Genomic DNA, 16,963 nt, shown 5'->3' with positions numbered 1-16,963 from the left:
AAGACTAAACCAAAATATAATTAACTCTGATTTCACAGATGTGAAGGATGAAGGTCTATGTTGGGAATGGGGAGGTAGGAACTGGGAAATACCAGAGGCATGTGTCCAATTCATTTGTGAAAAGCAAGGGTGCTGATAGTGAGAGGTTACTGATAGCATGTAACACATGACGTTCCAGGGTTTTGAAGTCATCTCTCAGTGTCTGGGTAATTATTTTTTAAAAATTATACACACACACACACACACACACACACACACACACACACACACAGACTGAACATATCACCATGGGATATGCTATATTATTTTTATTTAGAGTATGAAGTTTATTGTCTGCTTTGACTCCTCCCCTCCAGAATATTAGTTCACAAGGACAAGAATCATTGTGGTTTGGCTGTCTCATTTCTCTTCAAAAATTGTTTTGAAGCCAGAACAATTCCTGAACGCCCCAGGTTCTAAGCAAGCATCTTTTGTGTTTGTTTTCCTACATTCTTAGAAAATGTCATTTTTGGTTTTTAAATAAATGAATTGTAATTAGAGACAGTAAGACAGATTTGAGGGGGACAAAACTATAGGCAGAGAAAAGGTAGAACACCACCACCACCACTAGAAGAATGTTGTTGCTGAAGGCTTGAACGGGGCCATCAGTTAGGAAAAGTGGAGAGGAGAGTTGTCCAAAGAATGAAGAACCCTCCCAGGTTTTTGTCTGAGGTAACTGAGTGGTAGCAATGTCAATACGGTGCACGTATTTGGGTAAAGGGGAACAGTTCCAATTTTGCATGCATTTAGTTGGACTTGGCGATAGTCTTATTCAAAAAGCAAATAGATACACTTGCTTGAACATGAGAAAACAGTCAAGGACTGTTTCTTGTGAAGAAACATTTAGACTATTTCTATATATTAAGCAGTTACAGAATCTAAAGTAAGAGTCAAAGTTTGAATGAATTTTTAATAGTGGTGTCATTCATGCTGGGTTATTCTGCAGGGGAGCTGAAGATGACTGATCCTGTTTAATTAGCATGTACTAGGGCCAGACATCATGCAGGCTACCTGTATACATAATTTCTAATCTAACAACAACATTGTGACCTTTGCATACTTTATTTTTTTTCAGACCGAAAATATGAGCCTGGAAAAGGGTAACTTACTTGGTTAAGTGCCTCCTTGCCCACTTACAGAAACAAGTGGTAGTAACCAAAGTAAACAAGTGGTAGAATTATAACTTGAACTCAGGACTGTTGGATTCTAAAATCTCCTCCTCCATTCTGTTCCACAGTCATAACCTTTAGTAGTTATTATTCTGGGGGGAAAATACTATAATTGCTTAATAACAATACTACTAATGCTAATTATGAGAACAGAGACATCTTTGATTTTTATCATTTAAATTTTTATTAAAGCCCTTTAATAGTCATCAATTTATTATTTTTTTTTTTCAACTGAAGATAGTGCTCTGTTAAATAGTTCTGGTCTAACCTATATGTGCTTATGTATTATGATGTGTTTTAAAGTACTTTATTATTTAATGAATGAGATTTTAAATCCACTTCTTACTAAGTTCCCACTTGCAAGTCATATCACTGATTTGCCTAGATAAGCTGTTACCTACAATAATTTGTACAACAATGGGTTTTTACTTGAATAAAATCGTATCCCAGTCTTGGAAACAAAGTGCCATCTTCAGAATCTGACGCTACCCATCTTTTCAGTGATACAAGGCATTTAGTTGACTAGCCTCTTTGTTCTCTTTGTAGACAATGGTTGGGGAACTAAAAGGTCACCTCATAATGTTCAGTCAAGCATCAGGTGGGGCCTGCAGAGAATAAAATCCATACACCTCCATGCCACCTGCTGCAATAATGTCACGTTCCCTGTAGGGTAACGACGTTCACTATTTTTCTGGAGAAAAGTTATTCTTTCAAATTGAGTTGATAAATGAACTGAAGGGTTGTGAGGCTTTGTTTTCAGTATTTCCTATGGAAGGACGATGCTATTGGAAAATTATGAACATAAAAGTATAGATTGTGATATATTTTACAAATTGACCCAGCCAGTAACAATGACATGTTAACCTAATTAAATAATAACAGTAAAAACTATGACGGTTTTCTATCTTGTTCTTTTCAGTTGGCAACCTCAGTTTATTAATTTAATTAGCACTGACGCTCAAAATGAGGATGATACGAATTAACTATGTATTCGGTATTCTCGTTGAGTAAGCTAGGTGAGATTCAGTGTGTAAGAGGAGTAATAGTCTATGTGTTTATATCTGGGGGATTTTGTATTAGTCTTTGATAAGCATAAGAGGACAAATTAAAAGCTCAAAGATTAAAAAGTTAGATATTTTGAGATAGTATTTACTCTATTGGTGTCTGTAGGTCTCTTATTTAATTGATTTAAGTCAAGTAAATATTCAATATTAACATGAAAAAAAGTACTACTTTTAAGTATTTATAAGAATACAAACAGTAAAAAACAATCCCTACTGACAAATATGCCACAATTATGATAAAACAATTGATGCATGGCATGGCATGCTTTTTTATTCTTGAATTTTTTTCATGAAATTCAAGGCTTTTTCTAATTAGCATAAAATTAAATCATCTATTCTTAAATAAAATTATTTTCCATTGTGAATATATCTTTTTAAAAATAACTTATTCACATGATATATTTAACATTAATAAAAAAATGGTGAGTATACATTTTAACAAGAATTTACCGAGTTACCACTATTCCTAGCTTCTTGGGGAGGCACTAGAAATAAAAGACAAGGTAAGATCTTTACTCTCGGAGCATTCATGTAGAGGCACAGGTAAATCTGGGAATAGAGTAGAAGATAATTGTAAGTGCAGGTTAACATGAACAGGAAGGACAATGAGATACCCTAGCAGAGGAAACAATAAAAGCAAAGACACAGAGACATGACAAAGCATTTTTGTTGTAGGAACTGCTTAAAATCTATCAACTAATCCCCATTGCTGTCAAGATGAAGTTTAAACCAGTAAGTAGAGCACATGAGTTCCTGAATAATCTGGCCCTTGCTCATCTCTCTAGTCTTAACTTCTACCACTGCCCTGTTTACACCCTTCTCTTTAGTTGTACAAAAGGTTTAGTTTTCTTGTTTTTGCTTTCTGAATTTGCCCATGTGCTTCCCCCACCTATAATGCCTCATGATTTTTACACTTAAATGCCTTCTTCATCTTAAAACTCTGTCCCTGTAACTTCCCCTGAGAAGTTTCTCTGACCTCTTATGTTAGTTTTAAATTTGAAATTTTTGCTTCTATGGATTCCTGTATGTACTTTCAAAAGAGTAAAATAGAACCTGTGAACATTCAACTGTAAATAGAGCTTTTCTAGCACAATGTTGGTGGGGGACAAAGGAAAAAAGGTAATTTCTTTAAATCTACCAGTGAAAGCAAACTAAATACCTGGAACTTTCATCTTAGAAACAAGGTAGAAATGTTGAATTACCAATAGATACCCTGTAGCATATGTTGACACATTTAAAAGAAAGTTACTGCACAGATTGTACAATCCTCTAAATGTCAGGAACATCAGTTCAATATCACTGAATACTACTGTCACATCCAAAAGTTCAGATTTTTTAAACTTTTAAAAATTATACCATTTCTAAAATTAAGGCCTCTTAGGTCTATCTTCACAACCTATTCTTTATTCATATTTTATTTTATATTTAAAAATAGTGCTATCGATGAAGTTTCATTCATGGTATAAATAATTAAAATTAATTGTGGTATCATAGCCTGAGCCCAAGACTTGAAATTTGTGATTTCCCGTAAAAGAACATCCCTCATTGCAAGCCAAAGATGTTTTTTTATACTCACACATAGAAACACATACACATCAGATAACTAAAAATGTTTTCAATTTACTTCCCAAATTTGTTCTTATAGGACGTGGGGAGAAAGGACAGGCAGATTTCTAATTCAGAAGCCTTGCCTTTTAGTTTATCAGCTATTGCTAATTAACTTTGTAACCTTGATTCTGTCACTTAATCATTCTGATTTTCTAATCATCTTTTATAAATAAGAGTCAAACTAGATGGTTTCTAGAGTCTTTTAAAATCATAAGATTATCTGAGAAAATACATCACTTTTCTTGTTCTACTTTGACCTCATTACCAAATGAGGAATTTTAAAACTTTATGATTTTCCTGTTTAGAAAAGAGATTTATTTACATCATACCGGCCATGTTACAAAAATAAAATTCATATGATATAGATGCTCAGTTTTATGTATTTAAGACTAGCTATAAAATGGAAATATAAAATGTTCACATAAAATGTTATTATTTATCTGGTGACTGTCCTGTTTTATTATGTACTTAAATGATGCTGTTGAATTACTATCATTTATTACAGTATTAATGATTTCATTTTATTGTTAGTACTATTGGTATTCAGTTTTAGGAAAACTAAGTCTGACACTATGCTGACCTCAGGGATAAAAAGGAGATAGCATTTTAAGAGGCAGTAACCCTCTAGGAGGTTGGTGCTTATTTAAACACATTGTAGGGAAGTGCCAGGATGTTAAAGATGAAAAATGGAAGACCTTGAAATATGATCTCCCTCCAGTAACTCTAAGATCCAAGTCCCAGGTTGAGGGGGGGACATGATTAGTAATTCTAGCATTTGAATTACTGTGGAAAGGAGCAAATGAAGGAAAGGAGTAAGGGCAGTTGAAGGAGACCATCGTTTTGGACCACATTTGTTCACTGTCCTCCACCTTGGTGAATAGAGTCCTTTGGTTTTGCATTTTAAAGCTTTCTTCTCTGGGGCAAATACACAGGCCTCATCTGAGGTCCTTATTGTAGTGCTGTGGGTGGAAACAGTTTAGCCCTCTAAAGTGGGAAAATAGTCAAAGGGGAAAGAATAAGGAAATATACAAATTGCAACAAGTTTAGTATACACTATACTTTGAGGAGCAAAGGGAGACACATAGTCTGGTAAAGATTTTATAAAATATTCCAGACCAGTAAGCTGAAGCTCTAAAAATATCAAAAGCAGAAAAGGCCCAACTTTTTGAAAGGAAACTTTGAATTTGGAGTACAAGTGTGTTCTAGGTCAAAAAAATGTTGATCAGTGAGGGAATCTCTTGCCTCCAGGGTTATTAGGAGAGTTTTAGGTCAGTTTGTTAGAGGAATCCTTGGGCTCCTAACTTAAAAAGCAGGCAAGTCTACATATTATACTTGTCTTGAACTTCTGGAACAGTGTTCAAAATCAAGTGTGTGTAAGAAAATCTTTGTATATCCATGGAAAATATTGATTTTCTGTCCACACCAAAAGATTCTGACCCACTATGTCCAAACCCAACTCTACCACCCCCCACTCTGGGGAGGGGCGTGGGGATACCGTGCCTGTAGGTTTTTAGCCTAGAAAAGTGAAAATATGTGTTTAAAATGTCCAAAATATTTTAAGGGATGTGAATAAAGTAAATGCAAGCTTATTTATTCCACTCCATAGAATAGACTAATATGCCTTATTTTGAACAATTATCATTAAAAACTGATACATATATGTTTTTATATGTATGTATATGTACAGATATATATACATACATACATATGTGCACACACGTATATAATGTAATTTAATCCTTATACTAATCTTACATGCTTTATTATGATTATTACTTTCCAGATAAAAGTAGTGAAACTGAAAGAAGTAATTTATAAGTAGTAGCATCAAATTCTAATCCAGGAATATGTGCTTATGAATCCTGTGCTCAGCATCACTCAGTTAGGGTTCTTACCAATATAGGGTAAATGTTATAGGACTTACTGTGCGTAGGGAATGTGCGGGCAGGTAAAAGGAAGAGAGTTATAAAATGTTTAAATGACTTGACAAATAACAGGCACTAAAAGAAGCCAGGATCATGAAGGGTAATATCAGCGAGAGTGTCTATCTCAGGGCTGCTGTTGGAGCCAGATGGCCACCTGAGAGGATAATAGGTCCTCCTCATATTGACAATTACTTTCTTCTCACAGTATGAGAAGTGGGACTCTTTGCACACTAAATTTGTAATTTCCTGATACTTTTCTTTCCACTGTGTTTTGCATCTAGCCATGATAATACCTGCAAGTTAAACTTCATACCTGGAAGTTTATAAGCAACATTTCATTATCCGTTTTAACCTGCTTTAAACATCTTACCCTTAAAGACTGAGATGTAAAAAATATTTTTAAAAGAAAAGCGATTATAATTTGATTAATTTTATTGGCAACTTTTACTAAAAAGGAGATAAAATCAGATCAAGAAAGAATTACAGATATTTTAACAGATTATAAAGTCTAAGAGATTTTAATTTAAAATGAGATTACTTTGGAACAATGGGATACTTTTAAGTATGAAATTTTTTAAAGTTACTGCAGCTTGTTAAAGGTGCTTAATATTCTATAGATATCTCGTCTACTGAGAATATGTTCACAAACAATTTGGACTTAGGCCTATTATAAGGTGATAAGTTAAAAAAAACATTTTCAGTGTCTATGATCTGTATTTCTCTTAAAAGCTTTTCAAAAAGTAGACTATTACAGTGTAATAATCTCAGTTAAATGTTTATGGTGACCATGTCTTTTAACTGATGCACTTAATAAAAAGAGCTTTGGTCTACATTAAGAAAATTCTAGCCCCCAAATAGAAATTGCAACAAACATGTTTTGAATAAAAAGGCACAGTTTTGTTAACATATGTATAAAGCATACAACTCAGGCAGTGAAGGTATGTTCTTCAAGACAGAAGACTAACTTTGTAAATCCCTGGGTCTCAATATGTTTTAGCCAGTGTTCTGTACAAACATTGAATGTCTTGCTACTTCAACTTTTGTTTTATAAAGAAATTTCAGAGTTAGACATATCCAAAAAAGTGATTATGTCAATGCTAATATTTTTTATCCTTATGAGAATATTTTATCTCTCTCAAAAAAAAAAAAAATCCCTGTCAATGTAAGGCTTCACTCAAATCTAATTGCAAATTTTCATATTATATTCTTTAAAGAAGATTTAAAAACAAATTTGATTTTGTTTGCAACTGTTTTACACAATGATTACTTTATGATCCTGACTCTTGACATGCATTTCATTAAGCCATTGATGCCAGCCACAAAACTAATAGAAACACAGCCCATATTTTGCTTTGTGTGTTGTTTTAATCAATACCCCTCTGCTGGTTTAGTAGGAAGAGCTCCAAGGACAGCTCATTTTACCTGATATTTGTAGAATATTTTTTTGCTATTAGAGAAGCATTAAAAAATAAAGTCAGAAGTCAAGGCAAAATGATTTATTAGTTTTATTTGTACAGCTATTTCTTTTTAATCCACTCTATTAATCTAAGTAGAAAAATGAGTACCTGAGGCATTTTCTTTCCTTTTACTAAGATAATTTCATAAAAGCATTATATTTTGGTGGTAGCTTTTATTTTTCCATCCTTTCAGTCTGAATTCTTATTTTCTATAAAAATTCAAAGTTTCCTCTTCTGTAAACCCAACAACAGAATACCAAACGCAGTCTGTCATTAAATGTGGTGTAGATTTTTACCCATCTTGTTCGCTTCTCTTTCTCCGCAGGCACTCCATCTGCACAGTGTACATCGAAGTGCTTCCTCCAAATAATCAAAGCCCTCCTCGTTTCCCACAGCTGATGTATAGCCTTGAAATCAGCGAAGCCATGAGGATTGGTGCTGTTTTATTAAATCTGCAGGTATACTCCTTAGTTTATGTGTAAAGTTCTAGCAACAACCTTGAAGGCAAATGGGTTTATATCTGTGCATGGGGGGAGAAAACCTCACATGTCTACTTACACTCTGGTGAATGAAAATTCCATCTGGAAAGAAAAGCAGGAATAATATGGATGGAGGGTTTCCATAGATAGCCTATGCTATCCATTGCCTCTATTGAAGAATGAACCATTAGCTGGCAGGGATTAGCTGCGATCATTACAGGAGAGAATGAAGGGACTGGAAACATGCCCTTGAGTGTTTTATGTTTTGCATCCAAAGAGTCTGCAGCTGACTATTATTTTCTGTCTTGGATTCCTTTGCCCCAGCAGGATTTACTTTTGCTGCTGTGTTTTATGGAAAAAATAACTTTAGATTCATCAGCTGATGTTAGGCATTCTAATTGGGAAGCAGACAACTTCATTCTGTGGCCATGGGCAAATCTTGTAATTGCTGTGCCTCGGTTTATTTGTTTAGATGAATTGGTTAAGTTTAGGCAATATTTCCATTAGCAGCTCCCAATTCCTGGGCATATGAGTTACTTTCAGAATGATAGCATGGCTTTCACTGTTTATGTATTCCTAACTAAAGCACATTTGGCCAGAAAATGCTGTATTTTCAACTGAATCTACAGCTTCAAGTTGGCCTATGTGTGGTGTTGATAATAACTGTCACTTGCTGTAAAAATCATAGGGACCATAACATGACATTTTATTTTCCCTGTGGATGTTCAGGGGACAGAGAATTTATCTTCTTCTGTTGTTATATGGGAGTGGCAGGAGTTGCTGACATGAGAATTCAGGAAACTAGCCTTGAAAGTTAGGAGAGATTTTAATGTGATGATTTAGGAAAATTTCAGCACCGGGCTTTAACCATAAAATGAGGTGGCACAGGGATAGCTTCATCTTACTCAAGTCTCATTTGAATACTGACACCCTCTCACTCAAATCCTAATGATATAAAAGTCAGGATTCCATAGAATGTTTATGGAAAGAACGTAAAAATAATGAAACATATTAACCTCATTATCTAGATATGGAAAGTGAACCTCATGGAAAACAAATGAGGTCTAAATCAGTTGCTTGAATTCTCATTATTTCCAAAACAAGACTCCTGCCATTATATCCCACCTATTATCTGAGTCTGCCAAAAATTTGGTTAGCATGACCAGATACTTCTCTGTGTCTGCTCTTGCATTTATTTTGTTGTTGTTGTTCCAAGTAGCTAGAGAGAATTGGCTTTTGTTGTTCATTTACTATTAAAACTTGGGAAACAAAATTATATAAAAGTAGACATATTAGTAATAAGGAAATTTGGGAGATTTTAATGGACAAAATAAAAGAAAGAAGAAAAAACCCTACAGTTTTTTTAGGAAGGAGAAAACATCATGATTATATCATGAAAATGATAAAATATGGGAAACCAAATATTAAGACAAGTACATTTATGGAATAATGAAAATCTTTCTTTACATAGATGGGGATTTATTTATTTAAACAAGAAGAAGAGAAAAAATAAATCTTAGATCTGTAAGATTCAGGCCAAGAAATTTTACATGTTTTACATTTAAATATTTCTTAAGAATGCACCTTTGTATAATTTAACTGTCTATGAGTAAGATACAATTTTACTTGTAGGATGGCCAGATTTCATTTCAATAAATCCCAGAAATGTCTAGGAACCATATGGTAGGAAAATAATTCCACCTGTGAGTTAAAGATGAAAAGGAATTGGCCTTTTTCAGATCTCCAATTTCTCTAGTACAAAAGCTGAGAAAATACTTGAAATGACATTTCTATTCACCCTTTGTGCTTCTGGTAGAAGCAAAAGAAAGGGTGCCAACTGCAGTGACAGTCTCTGTTAGAAAGAACTCTGGTGACACCATCAAGGCATTTTTCATAGGCCGCCAACCATACACATTTGTTCATGATCAACTGAGATTGAATTTAAACTATTGACCTAAAAGTTGAAAAGCTTCCATGAAATTACTCTTCCAAAGACTTCTAATAACAGAATGCATTAGAAGTACTTCTGGCTACATCCTCAACTTTTTCACACGTGGTACTACCCACAGCCGACTCACAGCTCAGTTTAGAAAGACAGGATTTGTGGAGAAATCTATTTTCAAAGGTAACAGCAAACTGACTTCAAAATAATTTGTTTTGACTGAATCAAAGTGATTTCTTTTCAGACAACAATCTGTGTCCCCTGCCCCTCCCCCTTCCCTTTTAAGTATTTTCCTTTCATTCTGTCTAAAAGTTATTTTGGAGGCTGTGATTTTCCTCAGCGTATTAAGGCTGTTTTGCCTGGCTCTGCTGATGGCATCTAGTAGAGGAACATGTTACCCAGAGCTCTTCTTTTTCTATCTTCTTATGCTGATAAGGGTTAGTCTTAGATAGGCCATTTTCTTCCAGAGTTGGTCGGATCTTGCTCCAAAGCCTGCTTCTATGTAATCCTGACCTGCCAGGGAAGCCAGCTAGAGTGGCGTGCCGAGCCGTAGCTCGCGCTGGGATCCTCAGAGCAAGTTGTGTGAGTCTCTCCCCAAGTTCATGTTCAGTTATGTCACATCGCTAGCTTGAAATTGGCCATGGTGGGTGTAGCTATGCCACAGAAATTGGCAAACACAACAAATCGGTATCCACCAGTCCAGGGCCAGGTGTTAAACTTTTACCATCACACCACTGGACCTGGCGCCAATTTCCTCAGGTATTTAAATTGCTAAAATGTGTTGAATCGAATAGCTTCCTGAATCTTTTGTCCCTTTGAAATTCTGATCAACTTCTGTGACTCTAAAGATAAGCCAGTGCTGCCAAATAGCAGTATATATTATATTCAAATACAGTGAGTCTCAGCTTTCTTTTGTCCTCACAAGAGCGTTATTTCCTTCCAACTTACCCTTATAATTCATAATTGATTGACTGTATGGCTCACCTCTATTGCCATTAGCATAACCCTCCTTTCTTACACATGGTACCTCTTTGTATCATCACCATCATTCTCATTCTTATATAAAAATAATAGTTAACACTGATGTGGAACTTAATGAGGCAAGCACTATTTAAGTTCTTTACTTATTGTCTCAGTAAGGACAGCTGGGTTTATATTATGTACACACTCAAACTCAACATTTCAAAAGTTTATAACTGAAGAGCTCGTTTCTTGCTCACACTGTATGTCCATCATGGTTCAGTTCCAGCTCTGTTTTCATCATTTTCACTGTAGTTTGGAGTGGTGGAGCAACCTCTACCTGGGACAGTGTTGTTCTTCTGACAGTGGAAAGAGAGGCACAACAAACCACAAGCTTGCTCGTAATGCTTCTCCCAGAAGTGACACAGGACCCTTCTGCCCACAATTCATCCACCAAACCAAGTCACCAGGCTATTTGTGGGTTAATCATGTAGGGATGTATGATCCTTCCACTGGGGGTACACACCAGTCACATGGTGAAGTCTGATGTCAAGAGCCCTGAGTTCTTTTGGCATAGCCTTTGCTTTCCCAGTTATTGCAGACAGCAGTTTTGCTAAATGATTCATTACTGCCTAACATGATGTCCCATCCTTACAGCATCCAATAACAGTTTTCTCACCCCTTTCCTCTCTCGATGTTACTACTATTTATATTTTGGTTATTTGTTATGGCACTCTCCACTTTTAAGTACCAAATTGTGAATCAATTAAGATAACTAGATTTTTGTTGCCAGATTTCACATTCTACGCCCATCACTAGTTGGCAGTGACCGATATTCAGTCTTCATTCCACAACTCTGACTGATGAAACAGCCTCTATCTAGAACCTTACTGATCTCTTGAATGAGGAAAACAAATCAAAACCTAGTCATTTGCTGTTACCTAGGAATGATGCATATAATATCTCCCCACGTATTACTTACTCCCCACCCTCATTGGCCAAAGAAATTCACATAGATACTTCTGAATTAAGAGATCAAGAATATGTAATCTTCCTTCATATATGCACATGATTCCACAAGTTTATGGCAAAATTCAGGCAGGGATGTCTTATTTTTCCTAAAAAGGGACTTCCAATATTTTCAAAATATTTATGTTGAATAGTAAAGTATACAAATAAATATACATTTAATATGTATATAAATATGTATATTTTAACACACATTTCCCCATTTAATTCTTATAAAAACCCACTGTAATTGTGTCTATCATTATTATTATCATAATTTTACAGATGGAGAAACTGAGCCACAAAAAGTAGGTGGCTCCTTTTCCAAGCTCATTGGGTTACTAAGTTGTAGCCTAAGCCTTATGGTGAAACATTTCTGTGCTTACCCACTCTCCCTATGTACTTAAAGTATCCATGCAATTTCTCCATCTTCGATTCTTTATCCTCCTCAGGCAGTTGGGGGACTGGTACTGTTTCTACTCTGAGACCACTTTATAGTTTGGCTGATAACCATTGTTCAACATTCAAAAGTCTCCATCTGTTAATCACCCTCACCCTAACCCTGACTGCAGAGCACTGCCTATTTCACTTTCTGAATAAAGAGAAATATGTATGGTTCTTAAAAACAGCTTATCAATGAACTATTAGAAATAGTTGATAAGTGCATGTTTCACATAGTCCATTCTTAAAGATGGAAAATTGAAAGTTAATTGTCAGAATACCAAATCCTGTGTCACATCGATTGCTTTTAGTATCAAACAAACAAATCAAAAAAAAAATTGATTGGTTCAGAAGAATTTGATAAATCAGGGTATTTTACAAGTTCTCTTAATTGAAATTATTTGTCCTTATCGCTACTGTAATATTTCTAGATCTTTTATTTGGTTTCATTTCTAATTTCTTACTTATAAATTGTGATACTATATTGAAAGTCAGCTACCTTGACCTGCTAAAAAAAAAAAAGTTGTATCTCTTCAACATATATACAATGCATCATTTCATTTGGTCATGTTGGGGAGGAAGAAATTTTCCTTTACCTGTTTAGTTTCTTCTGGTTGGTCTGAGAATGAAATAGACATGAAATAGATTAACAGGAGAAAATTAAACAAAAATTTGATAACACTTATACATGGGAGACTCCCAGGAAAACTGAATAACTCACCAAAATGGTTGAAACCCTCATCTTAAATGCCATCTTCAACTAAAGACAAAAGGAGGTATTGGGGAAGTGGTTTGGGACTTCAAAGAGGAGGAAGGCAATTCACATGGAGGTGAAATAGCAAATGTTTGGTAAATGAATGTTTTCTGGGCCTGCAGAGGCAATGAGACCAAGGAGGAATTTTAACAAACAGATTTTACTAGGTTCCTCCCTGTCTACACATCTAGTTTATGCTGCAGTTATCTGTGCTGATAGCTTCCTTCCTAGAATAGATCCTCTACCTACGTTCTTTTAGGCAGTTAGGGGGAAGGTCAAAACTTCTTCCTGAGTTTTGGGGGCCTTAAAAATAATCAACCGAAATTAATACTCATGCCAAAGAGACATGCTCTAGGGTGACAAAGCCATTACTGTGACTTTAATGAATAGCCAATATGATTGTCTTCGTTGTCTGGAAAATGAGGAAACTGCAACTTAGAAACAGTGAGGTTTACAAGCCAGAGTAGTTTTTTCCCTCTGAGTCTTAAATCAAGCCTCTACTGTATCATATTATTTTAGTTTAGGCTATAGAAAAACTACTATTTTTTTTTCCTGTGAGGTGGGTATGTTTTATATTACATTAGTTCCGTGTTTTCCAAAGGTTGATTTTATGGTGTTATATGAGGGTAAAAGACACTAAAGTTTGTTGAATGATATGGTTTAGTTTAATGGTCTCATGAAGAAAAAGTTACAGGAAAAAATAACTGACTTACCCTCTCTAACATAGAGGTTATAGAATAGAATATAGATTGTTCTATATATTCTATACAATCTATACATAAAATATAGATTATCTAGCTAGATAAAGCATATTTGAGTAATAAATAAATAAATAAATTCCCAGATTCTACCGCAAAGAATTCTTAGTTCTTGGTAGAATACTCTCCAAGAATCCAATCTCAACAGTCTTGGAAAAATTTACCATAGAAGTAGATAAGGATACATTTTTTGGTCCTCCAGTGTTTGATAATTCAGTGTCTTTCTTAGTTCAAGATTAAGAAAAGAAAATCCAGGAGAAAGAAGGGGAGATTGACATCTAGTTCTCCAGCTGAACAGCTGATTAGACTGGAGCTGTGCATTTACTACAAGCTCAAGGGCATTGGAAGGCGATGTCATGGCAGAGTAGGCAGTTAGCAGGAGGGCATGAACTGCTCGCTTGAAGACTTTTTTCAACACTGTAAGTAAGATGGATCCTGCCTGGGTCCATAGATCTCAGAGTTGGAGCTTTTAAGTATAAATGAAAATTAAGGGGACTGCAGCGTGTGAAGAAGAAAGGCATACACATCAAGATATACAACAAGAGACCACCAACTGGGCATTCTGTAGAAGATACATCAGAATTTCTCAAGGGACCACCAATTCCTAGGATGGGTACTTGGGGGTCGCATCCTTTGATAGTGGAGTCTGTTGGTGCCAGTCCCCTTCCACTCTAATTTTGGTGCAACCTCAGTACAGGCAATTCTTTTAAGAAATAGATTTTCCCCTCTTTATCCTTTCTGCATCAGAAGGAAATTAAAAGGAAGAAAATTGAATATGAGTGAAAAGACCACATTCACCTGATCCCAAGTCCCTAGGAACTAAATTTGATTTTAAATAATGAGGAATGCCTCATACAAATAAAAAATGAGACAATTTCACCATTGTAAGAGTTATAGGTTTAAACTGAGACATCACTGATGAAGTCAGCTACACACCAGAAATGGAGGTGATCAATGCAGTAGCCTGATAGCAGCCTGGAAGAAATAAAACCAGTTAATTTGTTATCTAGGAGTTGAGATTTCTTATTCAATCTGAGTTTAGGATAATGTAGGTCTTAGCTTTTGTACCTACAACGAAAGTACAGAGGAAGAAAATGTTTAGGAGATACCATGGAGGTGCAGACCTGTAGTATTTGGCGTTTAAAAAGATCAACTCTAGACCTGCTTCATTCCATTTCTAGATTCCTAATTGTGATACTCTCCTGCATTACTAGTTGAGGAAAGTGATAAAGCGTATTATTCCCAAGGCCTTAGCATTACTTCTACACAGCTTATTTAGGATGGAATACTTAGTTTCTTTCATACTCCTGCAAATAGTCAAAATACCCATTTATCAGCAGGAAGCTTATGCCTGACTGTAGAGAACTAGTCTTAGTTCTGACCAAGTTTTGAATCAAATGATCTGTTCACCTATTGCTAGTAAGGTGGAAAATTCAACTGCATTTTGCAAAATGGGTAAGAAACACATGCATGGGAAAGGGAGTAAAGATATGACCTTCTTTGCACACAGCCTGTTTCTATAAGGGTGAAGGATTGGGATTAGGGAAAAATAAGTGCTAGCAGTTGTTCCTTGATTTAAAATGTCTTTGTCCTTGCCCTCTATTTTTCTACTGGTTCTCTATTTTATTGGTACATGGACTTATTTCTGAAAGTGAGTGGTAGTGGAAATAATAATTTACTTGATGTAATGCCAGTGTTGATTTTTGCAAAAAGAAAGCACAGGTGTGGTAGAGCACAGGTTGACAAACTACAGCCTGTGGGCAAAGTGGCCTGTTTGTATGGCTGTGCTGGGAATGGTTTTTATATTGTTGTAAGTTTGTTCAAATATAAGCAAATAAAAATGAAACATGAAAAGAAAGAAACAAAGAATAGCATGCAGAGACCCCATGTAGCCTACAAAGTCTAAAAATGTTAATGAATTTTTAAGGAAAAAAAAATTCTGACCCTTACAGTATACAACTGAAAATCGTTTGAAAATAAACAAAACAAACAAAAAGTCTGTTATGTTTAAATAAAGTATAAAGGCGCCTCTGAAAAAGAAAAAAAAAGTAAAAGAATATTTTTGTACCCCCACAATTTAGCATTAGTTTAAACTATTAAATTGAATTAAGGGATTATTTATTTAAACTGTGTCAAAATCCTCTGTTATCTGATATGTGCCTTATATTAGCTAGTAAAAAACAGAAGCAATAATAATTAAGGTGTTATTCATATATATAAATACGTATGTTAGGTTAATACATATTTGTTAAATAAAATAACAGGGACTAATTATGCTTTGGTATATATCAAAAGACAAAATTTTAAGACCTTGGAAAACTTAAGGGAGAAGAGGGAGGTTGTTGTCTTTGGAGTAGGGAAGCAGAGATGGAATGAGAGACCATGTAATTTGCATAGCTCAGTTCCTGAAATGAAAACAAAAAATATTTTTTTTAAGTTCCTATTCTCCAAGAGGAACATTTCTGTTCTTGTTTTTCAGTTTATTCATACTAAGATTTGAGATTTTAAAAGTTAGGAAGAAGGTACTGGGCACTTGGAATAATGGATAGGAAAGTGAAATGTCAAATATGGAGAAATGGATACATTCTAAAGAATATATTCATCCACTTTATGATTTTACCAGCTCTGGAGAAGGAATGATCACTTGGGATTTAGAGAACAAAGGAACATGTTGAAGTCCCAAGAGGTAGTTCACTAAGAGATCAATATTAATAATAACAGCATCAACATCTAATTTTAATTGAATGCTGCTGCCAATGAGGAACTACACCCAGCATTTGAAAACTTCCTCCTCTTTTATACTCCCAGCAAAGCAGTAACTTTTCTAATGTCAGACAGAATCCTGTTGCACAGTGGGGATTCCATCTCTAGCTTCTGACCTTAGAGGCTGTGTGCTAACCCTTTTTCTATCTGCCTTTTCTAGAGACTGAGGTTCCCTTAGTTCTTTCAGTTGTTCTCAAACTTGCAAACAGTTCCTTGGGCAGCAGAGTAGATCTACTCTCAAGGCTAATCATTCTTTTCTAAATTCTGCTTGATCAGCCTTGACTTCATTTTTTCACAGTTGCTTCTCGATTCTTCACAAAGTGAAGAAAACTGTTACACAGATAATGTCCGTTGACTCTGGGAAAACTTAATTTAGCCACTGCTGTGAACTTCTGGTCCCATTTATCAGTGAACTGACTGGCTCTGGTAGCTTGAGCCACTTTTCTCTTCTTGGCTTCTCCTTCCTGATGACTGCAATAGCAGATTAAACAGCTCAGACACGAATAGCAGGGGAAAACAGAAAGTGGTGTGAAGCAGACCAAGAAGTAAGATGTCGCCACCTCTGGTTACCCGAGGAAAAACATGCGTTCTAGTAA

At 35.3% G+C, this 16,963-nt stretch overlaps 1 protein-coding gene across 1 annotated transcript in view; it reads left to right on the top strand.

Annotated features, from left to right (window-relative positions):
• PCDH15 (protocadherin related 15) overlaps nucleotides 1-16,963 on the top strand; it is a 1,335,438-nt gene that overhangs the window by 1,113,793 nt on the left and 204,682 nt on the right. Inside the window, exon 20 of the mRNA XM_032491427.1 lies at nucleotides 7,588-7,720. Within this exon, the coding sequence (XP_032347318.1) occupies nucleotides 7,588-7,720 (133 nt within the window). The remainder of the gene's footprint in view (nucleotides 1-7,587; nucleotides 7,721-16,963) is intronic.

Source organism: Camelus ferus, chromosome 11 (assembly GCF_009834535.1).
Source record: "Camelus ferus isolate YT-003-E chromosome 11, BCGSAC_Cfer_1.0, whole genome shotgun sequence".
Taxonomy (NCBI): Eukaryota; Metazoa; Chordata; class Mammalia; order Artiodactyla; family Camelidae; genus Camelus; species Camelus ferus.
The sequence above is the reverse complement of the archived record's forward strand: the minus strand, read 5'-3'. Positions and strand labels throughout refer to the sequence as shown.